The 16791-nt window shown below is 35.7% G+C and overlaps 1 protein-coding gene across 6 annotated transcripts in view; it reads right to left on the reverse strand.

The window, feature by feature from the left end:
* Positions 1–5074: 5074 nt before the first annotated feature.
* METTL8 (methyltransferase 8, tRNA N3-cytidine) overlaps positions 5075–16791 on the reverse strand; it is a 31670-nt gene continuing 19953 nt past the window's right edge. For 4 of the 6 annotated variants that reach the window (XM_090144016.1, XM_090144018.1, XM_031599485.2 and 1 more), the window contains 7 exons: positions 16233–16282; positions 13811–13874; positions 13351–13490; positions 10158–10264; positions 9998–10063; positions 9170–9396; positions 5075–5336 (listed from right to left, as the gene is read on the reverse strand). In XM_090144016.1, the coding sequence (XP_090000142.1) occupies positions 9206–9396; positions 9998–10063; positions 10158–10264; positions 13351–13490; positions 13811–13874; positions 16233–16282 (618 nt within the window). In that variant the 3' untranslated portion in view covers positions 5075–5336; positions 9170–9205. Of the gene's footprint in view, positions 5337–9169; positions 9404–9997; positions 10064–10157; positions 10265–13350; positions 13491–13810; positions 13875–16232; positions 16283–16791 lie in introns of all 6 variants that reach the window. The other 2 variants (XR_016468265.1, XM_090144017.1) reach the window with 2 other exon arrangements.

The following is a 16791-nucleotide window of genomic DNA, read 5'->3' on the forward strand; positions in this document are numbered from 1 at the left end:
GTTTTCTGTTTTAATCCAGTGGACTGATTTCAGAAAAGGAGAATAAAGAACTGTGAAAAATCAGATCCCACGTATAGTGTAAATTTAAATTTAAATGCTTTACTGGCATTTCCTTAGGAAAACATACCGATACACAAAATTTTCTGGTCACAGAATAACAAATTTCTACGAAATCTAAAACGATGGGGAAACACAATGGCACATTTTCACTTTCTGAAAATGCATTTTAAAAGCCATTTTTTTTCCTCTCATTTTTAAAAACCATATCTTTACAAATTTTTTGTTTTAGTCTTGAAAGGACTGTTATGTTTAAGAATAGGCATGTTTCCTCACAGGTACTTTCTCAAGAATCTGAGAGACAGCAGAAATGAACATCCCCTAACCAATTTTATTGTAAGTAACTTATCTTAACAATACATTTATCCAGTTGGTTGCCAGGTTTCATAGTACTTATTGCCCATTAGAAAATGTTGTAGAATAAAAAAACCCTGAATATCCTACGCTAAAATATAAACACAAACATGAGCAAACAAATTTCAGCCCTCAGAGCAAAATAACGAGCACTGAACAAAAGCTATTGTCTCCGCACAACCGATCTTGAATTTTTAATGATTAACGTAGATGTTCTTACTGATGGAATATTTTTGTACTACAATATTTGCATTTTTATTTTTATGAGGAATACTAGGCACCAGTTAATCTGGATTCTAATTGAAAACAACTAATCTCCATCTTGAAGCAACTCCACAGACTCAGAGTCTTCTGGTCTTACACTGACATAAATGATGTTAGGAATCTGGGTCAAAGTTTCAGATTTAACCTTGAGGCCTTTTACTAAATATTAATTGCTTCTAAATAAAATAAATATTTACTGTCTTTGATACTTTGCCTCAAGCTAGTTGATGCAAGAAAAGTGTGGTTTAGTAGCTGATTAAAAATCTTAAATTATATAATAATACTTAAATGGTTTTCAGACTGTGTGCCATTGCTGCTGCTTTTTTTCATCTGCTTTCATTTGTTATTAAAATAAGTACATGAAAAATAAAAACAAACTAAAAATGAGATTCTTGTTGAATGTATTGTTTCCTTGTGATTTTCAGTAAAATAAAATGTAGACTTATTGCCAGTGTGATTTTAGTGTTCTCTCCTTGTACAAGCAAGGTCACAGTTTTTCCAATTTAAAAAACAGATCTTACTTCACAGTTTGGTAACTACTGCCAACTGTTTATTCAACTCACTAATATTCGCTCTTGAAAAACAAGATGAAACATTGATCTAGAATAAGATTATCAATGTATGTGTTTTGTTTTTTTTTCTTAATCACAAAGCAAATCATGCTCAGTGACAATCATAGCTTTGTCACACCATCTTTTATTAACACAAACATCTTTGGTTGTTAGATCACAAAAATTTTAAAAGGATTAAATGATTGATCTTAAACAGCATTGTTTATCATCTTTGGGTTTAGCCCAGCCTCTGTGCAAACAAGCTTAGCATTGTCATTGAGAATTACACCCATTTATGCCAGGGATTAACATGCCAGGGTCTGTCTCTGTGAAATCCATTCTAAAGATGCAGCTTCTTGCTACTGTCATTTTCTCTTCATTTTAAATAAATGCACGTGTAACTAAAGGCTGTACTGCTCGTTTGCGAGGATGGAGATTAAACCTGAAGTGAGTGTAGAGAATTCAACTCTGCTCTGCTTCAGAGCAAAAACTGTATCTCAGAGGGACTGTCACCCACATGTGAGTGCTGGAATGCAAACCTCCTCCTCTAAATGCCTCACACTGTCTTTTCGCTTCTCCACCCACCATTCTCTCACCCTCTCACTGTTGAATGTAATCAATGTCATTGGAAACTAAGCTGCCGGATTCTTCAGAATGACATCTGACTACTGTGCTTAATAGGATATGCAGCAAACAGAGCCATTTCAAATGGCAAAGCTTTCCTTAATGTAGAATGAAAGACTAGGGTTAGGTTCCTCCATTTGAGGAACAGTTGCTATTTGGGAGGAAATGGAGGACAAAGTGTGCCTGATGCTAAAAAAAAAAAAAAAAGAATGTTGGCTCGGCATTGAAGCCCTCCATTACAGCCAATCTGATCCAAGTATAATTATTCAATCATATGTTCTTTTAGCAAACCAGTTACGTTTACTTGGCTTTTGCCTAGCCTAAATATCAATTTAAAGAGAAACTGTCATAAGTGAGAGTAAAGTGTGTTGAGTGATGTCTCTCAGACACTGCACTGAACGTGTCATCCTATATAAAATAGTAGCTGCTGTGTGATTGTTACAGAACTACATGTTGTCATGCCAATTAGTATGTTCCTTTTCTTTTTTTTCCTACTTATTTCTCTCCCTCTATCTTCTCTAGGTTCAATAAAGTGAGCCTACTCGACCAATTTAGTATTCAGGTTTATTCTTCAGTTCTGTTGCTGAGCAATATTAGGATCTCACAAAAGGTAAAAAGAAACACTTTAGTCTGTTTGGTAGTTATTTTGTTTTCTTGATTAATGTTTTTTGAAGTCTTAAACAGTAAATGTAGATTTTCCCTTTCACTCACACAATTTAAAACTAAAAATGGAAGATCTAATGTAGGTGGCTTTTAATAACCCATTGACCACTTAGCCCTATGAACATTATGATTCCTTACCTACTTGTAGAATATGTAGCAGGATACACTACATATATTTATTTAATCAATGTAGATTTGACACCTCCTAATTTGATTAGTTTACTGTGATTTTGTGTGGTGTAATGGGGTGAACTGTACCTTCTAATTACTAAAATATCACATTCTATGCCATCCTCATATTGCTTATCATTCATTTCCCTACCCTGCATTCATATGGAATTTTTTCATGTTTCTAGGAATTTTCAGCATCTATTTACATTACATTTTTCTATCTGAACAGGATGTGCTACAGAGAAGATTTTACTTAGTAGTTGTATAGCATTCTATTTTTATGTCCTATTTAGATATTTATATATTTTGATTGTTTTTATAACTAGCAGCACACACCAAGTTTGTGTTTTTAATGAACTTAAGGTTTGTTTAGCATCAATACATGTGAATACTCAGATTATTCTTTGAGCATATATGAAATTGTATGTCATCAATGTATTTTAGAAGTCACTGAACTAATTCACTTGTTTTCTTACTTTTCACATTCCCTTCAAAATTGCAGTAACCTGACCAACTAAGCATACTCTGAAAACAGGAATGTCTTGTTGCTTAGTCCCATTTCATGGCAACAACTGATAATATACTTTTGGCAAACAGTAAGCATTCAAAGCTTTGTCACACTAATATTCTTGATGGTGTATATTATACTTCCAAGAATTACCACTTTTCCAGCCCTTTGGATAAGTGCTACTCTACAACTGTGAGATTTTGGTGTCTATTGTTTTAAAATAACAAACAGTTTTGTTCTCTAAACTGTTGCAATCTCAGATAAAGCCTAAAGACTACTCTGCTGTTTTTCTTTTAAGCTGTATTTCTAGTTCATACAAATTCAATTAAGTTCTGTTGAACAGATGCAGGTATAACAGAAACTGAGATTGGGAGGCACTTCAAGGTGATAATCTGCAGATACGGTCTTGATTTAAATGGGACAACTTCAGAACATATGGAGTAAATTTAATTGTCCTACCTTGATTGAGCACAGTCAGGGTGCGCAGACTTGTGTTATTCTTTTGTATTCACTTCCCAGGAGGTTAGGATTGTATCTTCCGTCACTTTAGAGTTCTACTTGAAAGAAGGTAAAAACATTGTTCCCTAAGGAAAAAGCAAAAGCAGGTGTATCATAAACCTGCCTGTGCTGCTGCAAACACATGTGCATAGCACATATAAACTACAACAAATGAAGCATTCCATCTTTGGAATAAACTGAAATGTACTGTGCGTGTTTGGATGAAAGACAACGCCCATAATATTCCATGAGATATAGAAATATAGTAGCATTTGGAAGTAATAGATCTCGGAGATAGGTCTTTCCATCTAACATTCTTATCCAAATTTCTTTTTTTACTCAGGTTTCACTATTTATGTGATACATCAGTCCCTTTTTTCCCCTCACATCCTTCATTTTATTTCACTACTTCCTAGGCCCAATTTCCTCACTGCCTCGTTACACACTTCCCTGTGTGTTGCCCATGATGTTATATTCTCTTGCTTATTTCCCCACTCAGTTCTACATCTCATTCTTCTTGTTTTGTTAGTTTACCCAAGCTTACTTCTTATGCCACTTCTCAGAGGAAAGATTCCTTTTCTTGTCTGCCTTTGAGCCCCACCCTCATCTTCCTACCCTCCTGCCTGACTCTTGTTTTTCAGGAAGTCAAGCTCTTCTTTTAATTGCTCACTATCAGCAAAGGAGCAAAGGGGGGACAATGGTCCCTTCTCAGCTTAAGTATCAAGACCAGACATGACTGACATGCCCAAATGAGCAGCTACAGCAAAGAACCTGCTACAGATGCCCATAACAACCCAAGTAATTCTTTCTGCGCATATACTAATGATAATTGTGTTGAGAAGACAGACTTGTCCAGTTTCTGGCAGAGGAGGGCAATTGGCATATACTTGATGTAAAAAAACAAAAATGAAACAAAACAAAAAAACTCACATATAATGTCTTTGTTTCAAACATGTAAAAAAGTTTAGGTATTGAAAATCAAAGTTACTTACATTATTGACAATTGAAATTTTAAGTATTTTTAATAATATAAATGGTTTATTCTTAATGCTGTTCCGCTACCCTTTAGGCAGAAGTATGGTTGATGCAAGAACATCCACTATTATTGCTGCTACAGACTAAGGTATATTTTAGTTTAAACTAATAAAAAGTAACCAGTACTGCTGCACCAGCTGAGCATCTACACTACTCATTGCATTCATACAGAAAGAAAAAACATTCTGTTCTGTACATTCTGTCTCCTGTGGAAACAACTGCCTACCACAAACAGGAAAAAGAAGAAATGAAGGATATGTCAATATAACAAAGAGCACACCAGAGAAGTGAATGAAGGCCACATCACAAATCAAAATGTAGTAGAAAAATTTATGTTAATTGACTCCACTGGTATTTGGCATATGGTTTAATATGAATTTCAGGATAGTTTGTTACAGTTTTTTTTTGTCATCAAAAAACAGTAGAATCTGCAGATTAGCAGAGATGCAATCTAAACATAGAACAGAAACAAAATAAGCAAAATGGTTTCCAGTACAAGAAGAAACTTGTGTCTAGAGCTCCAGCTGTTTCCTTGCTTGCCCTGCATTTTCTTTGTCCTCTTCAGATTTGGTGGATTTGTAGATATTGCACAACCACCTGCCTTGGTTTTGCTGGGGGGAAAAAAAAAATTACATGAATCGCTGCTGACTAGATACCTGAGAAATAACATAGGAAAGAAAGTTGGCCATTCTTTTTTTTTTTTTTTTTTTTTTTTTTTTTAACAGTATGTAACTGTCTTGTACTTGCTTACAAACTGTGTGACGTAAAAGAACAAGTAGTAAGTGCTAGTCTCATATATCTCTGTACATAAATGTAATGCATATCAGTGGAGGTGGGCAAAAGGTACACTTTATTAATAAAGGAAGCCAAAGTCAGTGAAGCCAAAGCTCAAGATCTGTAACTGATATTTACATATACTCACAAGTCTGCCTTACCACCACAAGAAGTGTTACTAAACAGGAAAAAAAAAAAAAAGCAAACCAACCACCAAAAGCCCATCCACAATCATTTGCAATAAAATGTTTACTATTCCTATAACATATACTTACATAAATTTATGTAACTAGAGAGTCCAAGCATATATCTGATTAAAGGAGTAATTTTAGATTTCAAAAGTGAAATTTACAACCTTACTCTACACTGGGCACTTTCTCTTTGCAATGCCCTCATTTTTCTTTCCCCCATAACCTTATTTTTTATATAGCTGTCTGCAGTTCTTTTCTTATTTCAGTAATTCTACTGGCCTTTCTCTTAGAGATATTATAGTATTGGTTCTCCCAGCTAAAAAATAACACAGATATTTTGAAAGTATTTTAAAAATATGTCCCTGGTTACGCTTTTTGAAAAGTGAAATTTTACAAATCAAAATACAGAAAAACATTTGCATTGGGGGTAGGACTTATCAGAAATGATACTGTCCATTTCCCCTTGCATCAGTCTCACAATAGTTCAGCCTAATTACAATTCTCTCTGCAGCAGATATTATGTACACTCTTACAAATAGTAGCTGATCTTATTACTTCTAGAACACACACCATTACACCATTCTTCTAAAACTGACTGCCAATACTTGAGCTGCAAGACTTGGAAGAGAAACAGTAAATTTTGCTGAAGGCCATACAAGAATTTAGGGTTTGGTTTCTACAGATGTAATATTTCTGTTAAAATAACAACATAGCATATTAAAATCTTGCCAGAATCAACGTATCAGTGCAAGAGACAAAGCAAACATTTCATTAGCCTCTACATATGGAAAATCTACATCATACACATGAATAAGACTGTACAATGCTCAGGAGCTTATCATCACCATCACCTCCTGGCAAATTCTGCAACTGAAAATGCTTCTTAGAGGACTCAGAGCTGCACACACTCAAAAGTCAGAATTAAAAATAAAAGTTGAACAGGGTAGCAATTTCTTTAAAATATAAGCAGATTTTTATTTACATGCTGCAGAATCCTACAACTGGCAGTTTAAAGAAACAGCAGTATTTTAACCTTTTGTCTTATCCACAACACAAAACAGTTATTCCAGGTAACAGTAAGCCAAAGCTAAATAAAAACTTTTTCTAAGCCAAGCTTCCTAAATTACTTCATTCATAAACAAGTTTCTTACTCTAAAGGGAGTATAGAATACACAAGAAATGTAGGATCGGATCCTACCCTTGAAACCTATTTTGCACCTCATTTTTGAAATATAACTGGGTTTTTGGAAATTATGCAGGTCCTCCATCTTTTCAAAGGGGATGAAAATACCTAGCATGTAAATTTAGACAGAATCACCGAATGGCCAGGGTTGGAAGGGATCTCAAGGATCATGAATCTCCAACTTCCTTGCTACATGCAGGGCCACCAACCTCATTTAATGCTAGACCAGGCTGCCCAGGGCCCATTCAATCTGGCCTTGAACACCTCCAGGGACGGGGCATCCACAACCTCTCTGGGCAGCCTGTTCCACTACCTCACCACTCTCTATGTAAAGAATTTCCCCTGACGTCCAACCTAAATCTCCCCTCCCTCAACTTAAAACCATTTCCCCTTGTCCTGCTGTTATCTATCCTTTCAAAGAGTTGATTCCCCTCCTGTTTGTAGGCTCCCTTTAGGTACTGAAAGGCTGCAATGAGGTCATCCCACAGCCTTCTTTTCTCCAGGCTGAACAAGCCCAGCTCCCTCAGCCTGTCCTCATAGGGGAGGCGCTCCAGTCCCCTGATCATCTTTGTGGCCCTCCTCTGGACCCTCTCCAACAACTCACTGTCTTTTATGTACTGGGGGCTCCACACTTGGACGCAGTACTCCAGATGGGGCCTCACACGAGCAGAGTAGAGCGGAACAATCACCTCCCTGTCCCTGCTGGCCACCCCTCTTTGGATGGAGCGCAGGATACCATTTGCCTTCCGAGCTACAAAGGCACACTGAAATAGACAATTTCTTTCTTTCCAGAAGACAACCAGCTTTACTTAGTACAGCAGCTAGCAACTTCCAAAACAACAGGTTGTTAGGAGTGACATGTTTACCCTTTAGACAAAAGACAAGAGACTTTGAGAATGTAACTGTATCAACAGGACTCAAAACTGCATGCATGTTATAGATTATATAAATTCTATATCCTTGTTGAAGTAACACAATTATTTTATTCATTCATCTATTTCTTATCCTCTCTTAACCCTAACCCTCTCCTCCTTCTGAGTAAGTTACTATAAAATTTTATTTAAGCATCAGAAATAGTATATTTTAATAATAGCTCAATTGCCTCAGCACCACGGTGTGCCTCTGAAAGCAACGACTGCATTTTGGTTTTCTCCTTAAAAGCACTTGATATACCAGTGTAGTCCTGTTTCTCCACAGGATCTATAAAAAGCATTTCAACATCTTGATCAGTGACAGTGAGATTGAGAGCATCCTAAGTCTGCTGATAACACTAAGCTGAGGGGTGCAGTTGATACAACAGAAGAAAGGAATGCCATCCAAAAGGACGTGAACAAGCTCAAAAGGTGAGTCCATTTGGACCTAATGAGGTTCAATGCCGCCAAGGCAATTAGGCCAGGGCAATCCCATATACATGTATGGACCAGGAGAAGAACTCACTGAGAGGAGCCCTGTAGAGAAGGACATGGGTGTTCTGGTAGATGTGAGCTGAAAGAATCATAGAATTGTTAAGGTTGGAAAAGACCTCCAAGTTCATCAAGTCCAACCACTAACCCATCACCATCATGCCCACAACAGTGCATGCTTGCAGCCACAGAGGTCAACTATATCCTGAACTGCATGAAAAGAGGTGTGACCAGCACTATTTTGGCATTGTGGTCATTCTTTTCTACACAATTTTCAGCTTACTACCTACAGTACTTGAAATGTAACACATCACTTAGCTGTTTGGCATGTTTCTGATAAGCATGTAGATGGGAAGTGGAAACTCCAGAGGAATAAGTCAGTCACAGTAGAGGATGACAATCTGATACCCATGCATATCACACGCAGTTAGTATGAAATAACTTTCATGCAAATTAGAAACAGATCTTTTCTTCGCTGTTTATGCAACAAGGAATTTCCCCCAAAAGAGGAAATACAGTTGCAAGGCACACAGTGGTTGGAAGAAATTAACACAGCACAGCTTGTTGTGAGAGTGAGAGCAGATATTCTGAAAATCTCAGAAACAATTCTGCTTCATTAAAACTTAAGAACATCTTGCATATGGTGAAATTTCATATGCTTATATTTAGTTACTATTCATTCAGGAAATAAAATATTCAGGAAATAAAATGCCTGGTCACAGATATGACTAGATGAACACATCCCCTTTCATCGCATATATAAAGAAGTTAGAAATGCATATATTTTTCAGAACATTTTCAAATACACACACAGAATATCAGGGAAAGTTTTTCAATTCAATGTATTTCTCTTTTTCAGAGGTTAACACAAGATTTATATGAAACATACTTACTCAGATCTGTTTCTTTTTCTTAAGTTAACAGTACAGTTATCCATAAGGATGCCTATTGGTGGTTTCTTCAGGATTACTAAGAGATAGCAGCAATGGTTTTTGGAACTTGCCTTGTACCCAAACTCGGTGCATTTTCACTTTTTTCTTCCTATTTACTTGTAATCGATGATCAACTAAATTTTGTACTTCAGTTAATCCAGCCAAATTGAACATGTTTCGTACCTCTTCTGTTTTCTCAAATGAAGAATTGTTGTAATAAATAAAAACAAAATAAAATTAGTTGTCAGCAGGTGGGGTATAGTGCGCTAGTCTAAGCTAGTTGCCAACAAAACTGAATGGATGGAAGGGCAATGAGCAGTAGCATCCATCACAAGGCATTTAAGTTTAGTTTTTGCAGAAAGAGCAGTCCGGGACCTCAGACAGATCAGCACAGCAGAACAAGATATCTGAGCACTGCTACCTGCTATCCTTCCAAGCATGTTTCTCAACTTTTAAAATTACACTTAAAATATATTGATATATTATTAAAAGTATTTCTTACTCTTTCAATAACAGAACTTGAGAATATCATTAGAACAAGATGCTTATTCCAAGAGAAATTGCAGTGATGTCTGAAAGAAATTTTGTAGAACCTCAGATGCAACAAGCATACACATGTAAAAGGAATTACTTCCTCACAACTCTTAGCTTTGAGTTTTGTAAAAGCAAAGGATTAGAAAAGAGGCTCATACAAGCCTTCTTTAAATTTATTTTTAAAGATGAGTTTTTATAACCCAAATCATTTTGAGAGACACTCAACACTTTCTATACAAATAAGCTATTCCATACCTTTGGTAAAGAAATATACTCTGGTTCCATCTCCTCGTACATAAAAATTTTCTGACAAACAATGACCTAAGAAATTGGAACAGAAAAGTGATGTTTGTGTTTTTTTTCCCCAAAAAACACTAAAAATAAACAGTAAGCTACAAAAGCATTCAGGAATTACCTTTTTTAAAACGAAGTTGAGCTGTATCATATCTTCCATAGTCTCGAAATAACAGCATCCCTCCAGGTTTCAGTAGTTTAACCAATCTATTTATAACCTGTTGCATCCTTAGAAAATAGATGAGATATTGGAGAAATCTGCCAATGTCACTGTTGTTTTTTTTTTCCTAGATACTTGGAAAATACACAGATTTCTGAGGCTACAGTGAGTAGTACCTATATATTTATTACAAAAAGGTCAAGCATTAGCAAACAGGAAGAACTCTTTACAAAAACAATCAGACTAAAAAAAAACAAAAACAAAAAAAAACCAACCACAAACTACCAAGAAAAAAATATTTATATGAGAATATTAGAGAATACAAGCTCAAAAGAAAAAATGAAATCCCTTGCCTTTGCTTCAATAGAATTTCAAGTATAGATTAAAACACAGTTTCCAAATATACCATATGAGTCAGGCATATACACACAACAACAAAATAGTTAGCTATGGGCACTGGTGAACTAGACTAAGCCTTTTTACAGTATACTGTAAAAACAAGAGCATGGAAGGCTGATAAAAATTGATTTCTTTATCGAGGCATTGATCATGCACACAGTCAATATCTGAATACCTAATGACAGAGAACGTAAAGACAAACATGAGTAGTAGCTCAGGAGAGGAATTCAGTAGGATTTCAACCAGCGTTCTTGCAAAGTAGAGGAGAAAGCCTGCATCCTCCAAAATGCTGACACATTTGTGAATCTTGATCATATCTAAGATCAACTCTTCCTTACCAAGACCACATCAGCCAGCCGTATGTATGATAGGAGTAAGTACCACATACAGTGCTCTTTCATTAGACAAGGGCATTTTCATTGGCACTTCTTTATATTTGCATTACTCTGCAAAAAAATTTACTAATGAACAATGCATTGAGTTTGCCTCACTCTTTTAGAACATTTCATGAATGCAAAAATCATGTCTTCCACATTTATGATAGACCAAAAAAGGCAGTTTTCACTTTTCAGGCTGCAAGGCAGAGAAGTCCATGTGCCTAATTCAACCCTTCTTTTACACATGGACACAGACAGATCACAAAGAAGACATGGAGACAGAGAGAATGGAAAATGAATGGATAAGACATGATGCTTTTCTATTCATATCTTAAAAGAGCTAAAGAAGAGCTAGTCATCCTTAACTATGCAAAATCAACATACTGTTACTGCCTACTAATAGAAAATCCTTATACTATGCTTGTCTCTCAGGTGGCCTACCCCTTCAAAACGCAGCCATTAGCACAGTTCAGTCCTTATGCAACTGCAGTGCAGATATGCTGCCTTGATTTTTAAGAGACATGATTAGGAAGTAATTCAGCAGAAAACAGCAGCATATCTCAATAAATAAAATAAGCATACACTTTTTGAGCATATAATTTCCTCAAAGGAAGTCAAATGCTTTAATAGTTCTCCTCCTTGCTAATGCATGTATATTGCAACAGACAGAACAGGCAGCACAACCTAAGAAAAAATGACCATTCAAGACAGGTAACTGCGCACAGAACAACAGACTGTCTATGTAAGTGTAAGTTCTGTGCACAAAGAAAAAAACGTACATACATAAAAAGTGAAAGCGCTTTCAGAAATCGGATCCGATAGGGCTAGATCTGATCTAGTAGGACACATTAACTCACATTCTTTCAAATTCACATTTTTTCAAATTCTTTGACCAACTTTTAGTGGTGATTTGTAACAGAATTGAAGTGTGTTACCTATGAGGTACGAAAGCAGCAATCAGCAGAAACTGAATACATGAGCTGTGAAGAAATCACTAAGTAACAATTGTGCTAACACAAATGTGCTTCTCATGTATATTTTTCAGGTCTCCAAAAAACCTAAGTTCTGCAGCATCATTCTCTTGGTTTTCCTTTTCTTCTCTTACTTTCAACATTTCAGGGAAAAATGGAAACTAAACAAAAAAGATGTGGATCATATTCTTCTTCATGCAGTCACTTTAGTTCTTTGAGACTGCAATGCCTAACAAGTTTTTGGAAAGCGGATCTTATCAGACAGGAAATATATTTGAGTATGTGTACATATATATGCAAAAACATCCATGTTTGGATACAGACATGGAGAGAAAAAATTAACACATTCGTACTCAAAATGATGAGCAGGAAAACACTGAAATTCTGAGAGAACATCTTATTATTGCTTTTACAGACTAAGTGATTGAATGAATGAGCCTCTATTGTCCAATTTTTTCCTGGCAGCATCATTGCAGTTACAGAGATCTGAAATCTACTGCTTGAATTGTTTCTAAAATCTGGATCCAGGCTTTGCATGACTCATGTGCTCATCTCCGAACAAACAGGAAGGAGCAATATCCTATATAGGAAAGATTTTTTATGGGACTAATCATTAGTAACTTAGACAGGGAAACAGTGTTAGGACTTAGGCAAATACTATCCTGTTTGCCAAGCCCATTTTGATGGTATTCTGAAAGCAGCAAGTGTATTATCACACAGAGAGCATGTATTTCCTCTTAAATAATCTGGTTAAATGAAGAGTCAAATAGTTTAACTTACATGCACTCTTTTGAACTTTTCTCATTAAAAAAAAAAAAAAAAAAGACTTTAAAAATCAACCAGATTTAATGGTTATAAAATTCAGTTCATTAGACATTGACAGTTATTAATAACAAGGATAACAGCTCCCAACATAACACTAAGAATGAAAATTAGATTAACTTCTTCAAATCCAAACATGTTACAAAATTCTGAATGTATTTCACTTTAAAAGACCTGTATGTACATGTATTTGTGCATGGAAAGTCAGCAAACTAAACCTTCATCAACATATTGTAAGGTGTTAAACCGTGAATGCTTGTCTTTGATCACTGAAATAATTTTCTTCTGGAAGACTAGTGGTCTGTTTCTGAACATGCAATTTTCTTGAAGCACTGCCACTTTTAATAGGAATGTATTTAGTTACAGTATGCCCCTTTTATTTGATGGAGACAGGATTCACTAATGAATTAGTCTGACCAGCTTTTCTCTCTGGAAAACATCATTTAAAATACCTTGGTTTTTTGTAAATACTGTAGCTTGCTAAATAATAAATAAAAGATTCATCATCTTCCTTTGATATTCTTGAAAACCTCTAGGGATAAAAGAGATTTAACCTATTTGCTTTGCCCTTTAGTCCTCATTTACCTGTCAGGATGAATAGTTGAGAGCACAAAGACAAGGAGAATGACATCCAGGATCTCATCTGGAAAAGGATAGGGTAAAGCATCATCACACACATCATGAACAAAGGCAGAACACCAGGCTGAATTGTAGGACGAATGTGACTGTCGGGAAAAAGATGAAAAGAGGCACAGAGAGAACAGTAGTAGTTAATACGTTTACTATGACTCAAGAAACTTTTTTCTTCAATTATTCAGCATTGTAAAACATGTCTCATAAAAGCCTATTCTGCCTGGTATCTTACTCAAGCTGAGAAGCAAGCTCACTGATGGTATTCATTCCTCTTGTACAGAGTAAGACTTTGTTCTTTGGAATATTGAAAACTTCAGTTAAAAGTTGTCAAAGCTATCACATTCTTTTTCATTCCTGGCATCCTCCTGAATTACAGGCTTAAAAAGTACTCTAAAGCAAGCACATGAATTACCTTTACGAGCTCCACTGCTCCTGAAGCAAAATCACAACAGTATAGAAAGGTTCCAGGTGTATTGCTAGAAAAACAAACCACCATCAGTTGAATAATTATTATTGTAAAAGATGAAAGTCTGTATCAGTGTTCTTGGAACTACAGAGGGCCCTTGGGACTTTCCATTGGTTTAATTAATCACACCTTGATGGACACGGAAAGCTGTACAGGTTGTAATGAGCCAGTAGGGCAGGTAAATTCACAAGAATACCAACAGAGTTAGCATAAAAAGGAGGATTACAGCCTTGTCAGGGCTAGGAAGTGAAAAGGAAAAGAAAGAAGGTCACAGAGGGCTGCCAGGAGTGAAGACAACATCCTGGTGTTATATTACATAAAAGGCACATCATAGGCCACATTTTCTTCCAAAAAGCATTGGACTAAATCTTTATCATTAACTCACGTATGCAGTCTAATTGGTAATATGATGTTGAGGGGGATAAGTTTGCAGAAGTCATCCACAGTTCTGTAGATGTTTGGGTTCCCATATGCCACCTTGCTGTGGTTTAGACTCAATTAAATTGTATTGATTGTTTCCTTCCATTATCCAATTTGTTTTGTAAGCAAAGATGAATAAGAATTTCCTGTAGAATTGTCTTGCCTTCCTTTCCCATACACAACAAAGCCAGCTGCAAATTTCCTTGTACCATTCAACAGATACTAGTAACTTGAGGGAGATTTTTTTTTCACCTCCAAAAAACTCATTTAGAAGTAACTGAGTAAAGCCTCCCCACCAGACTTATTGAAGGATGATCTCATCATCAACTCATGACCAATTCACCTCTCCTAAAAATTATTTGAGATTCTGAACAGACTGTTTATTTAGAAAGGGAATTAGTGATCTCTGTTTGAAGTCCCTTCAGGAGAAACCTTACAGATCAAATATATTCTCTGTTGCAGAACAGAACTTTTATTAGCTCTGCAATCACAATGACATTTGGTAAGTTTAGGTATTTATCATGGATGAGGACAAACAGCCAGGCTTCGGACCCAGACAGTCCCTTGACAAAGGTCAAGTTAATTACCTAATTGACTTATTGACTTGCTAAAATGTTATTACTTTCATATTACTTTTCAGAAAGCAGAATAGTAGCTCTGTGAAAAGTCAACTTAAAACAAAGACATAGGTCAATGTGGATGTCTATTTCATGTTGCTTTGTAATAAAAAGCAGCTTAAATTTTATGGGAGTGTGAAAAAACTGCATAAAAAGTTATTTTACAAACTTAAGTGGAATATTTTTGTAGCTAAGGTACATACTTGACTTCAGCTTTTTTTTTATTTATACAAAAGACAATTTTTATATTATTAAATTAAAAAAAAAAAAAAATCAACTGTGCTTTAAAGCCAAACTTGCTGAGAAGCAAAAGATGTTTCCATCAGGTTGTGCACAAGATAAATGTGTAAGCTGTCCAATGTACTACCAATATGGCTGACTGAAGGATCTGCATGAAATAGAGATCTCCAGGATTAATTAACAATCAGAAATGCCAACCTATGACTAATGCCTCCCACAACAAAAACAGAAAAGTTTGTCTCATCTTTTTTATATCTTTTTTATCATACTCATATGATACAGGGCTTCCCTTTCAGACTATGCTCTCTAAAGCAAAGTATTTGTTTTGGGATGAAAATGCATTGCTGACACTAATAGGTTTCATTTATGACCCCAGTGTAATGCAGGATTTTTGCATTGTTGTGATGCTAGCAATCAGAAATCATTTACAGAATAATGAACTATGCTGTGCATGACCTCCTGGAGGCATGAATAGAAAGAAATATATTTCAATCCATGATATATATCCAGTCTTTTCAATAAAACCTTTCTGCATACTTGGAAGGGAGGACATGCTGTCATAACAGTGCTTTCTAAAACCAGAAGCTAAGTACTTTAAACATTTCAGGGAATTAAGTACTGCAGTACAGGACTTGTGCCTTCCTTACCACTAAAACCTGAAGCAATTTGATAAAGTATGTCAACCAAATGAAAAACAAATAACAGAACTTATCACCAGAAGACCAAATCATTATTTACTGTCCGATTTTGGCTCTTTAAAGCAATATCAGGTAGCTTTAAAGTAACATATAAGATAAAGTACAGGAGGGTATTTAATTTGTCTGAGATTAACTAATATAGTAAGTCAGCCTGAATGTTCCTGAAGAAAAAAACTTGTCAACAGACATGACACCTTCAAGAATAGGGACTGAGCAGTGCAAGGGTTATCTTTTACTGATGTTAGCAACATTGTTTGTGGTCTCCATGCTCTAAGAATTTCAGGGCTGTAAAGCAATGCAGTCAGCACTTCATGCAGCTCTAGCCTAGCACCAACATTTGAAGAAAAAGGAGAAAAACAGAACTTTCATATTTGAAAATACAGCACTACATACCATAGAACATTCAAAATAGGAAATACACTATTTCCAGCACCACAACCAACCTAAGATCAGAAGACACAAAGAAAAAAAAAAAGAAAAAAAAAAAAGTAGTTAAATGAGCAAATAAAACATATTCCTTTTTGTCATAAATTAGTTATTAGGTAGGACCCATTAGACTTGAAGGCAGAAAAGGTATAAATAGCTCATACCACAGTTCTCAAATCACTTCTGCTATGATCACATTTCTCCTCAATGTCTTTCCAAAGTTAAGAAAGACTCCAGCACTCAAACTGCACAGGAAAATGCGATAGCTTTATCCAACATTACCATTTGGCAAGAATTTGCCAAGTATGGAGAACAAAGCACTTTGAGACAGAATTTTCAGTAGGAAATTAGAAGCACAACTGCCAGTGAAAATGGAATCTGACCACCCAATTCTGATTTGGAAGAAATTTTAAACAGGAAGCAATGCTCAGGTCCTGGGATGCTCTGAAAGTTTCTGCCTTAAATGAACATAGTAGTTCAAATTCTAACTGTTTACTTTCTTGATAGTTAATAAGCATTTTTATCA

This window comes from Phasianus colchicus, chromosome 7 (assembly GCF_987193195.1).
Source record: "Phasianus colchicus chromosome 7, bPhaCol1.hap1.1, whole genome shotgun sequence".
In the NCBI taxonomy this organism is placed as follows: Eukaryota; Metazoa; Chordata; class Aves; order Galliformes; family Phasianidae; genus Phasianus; species Phasianus colchicus.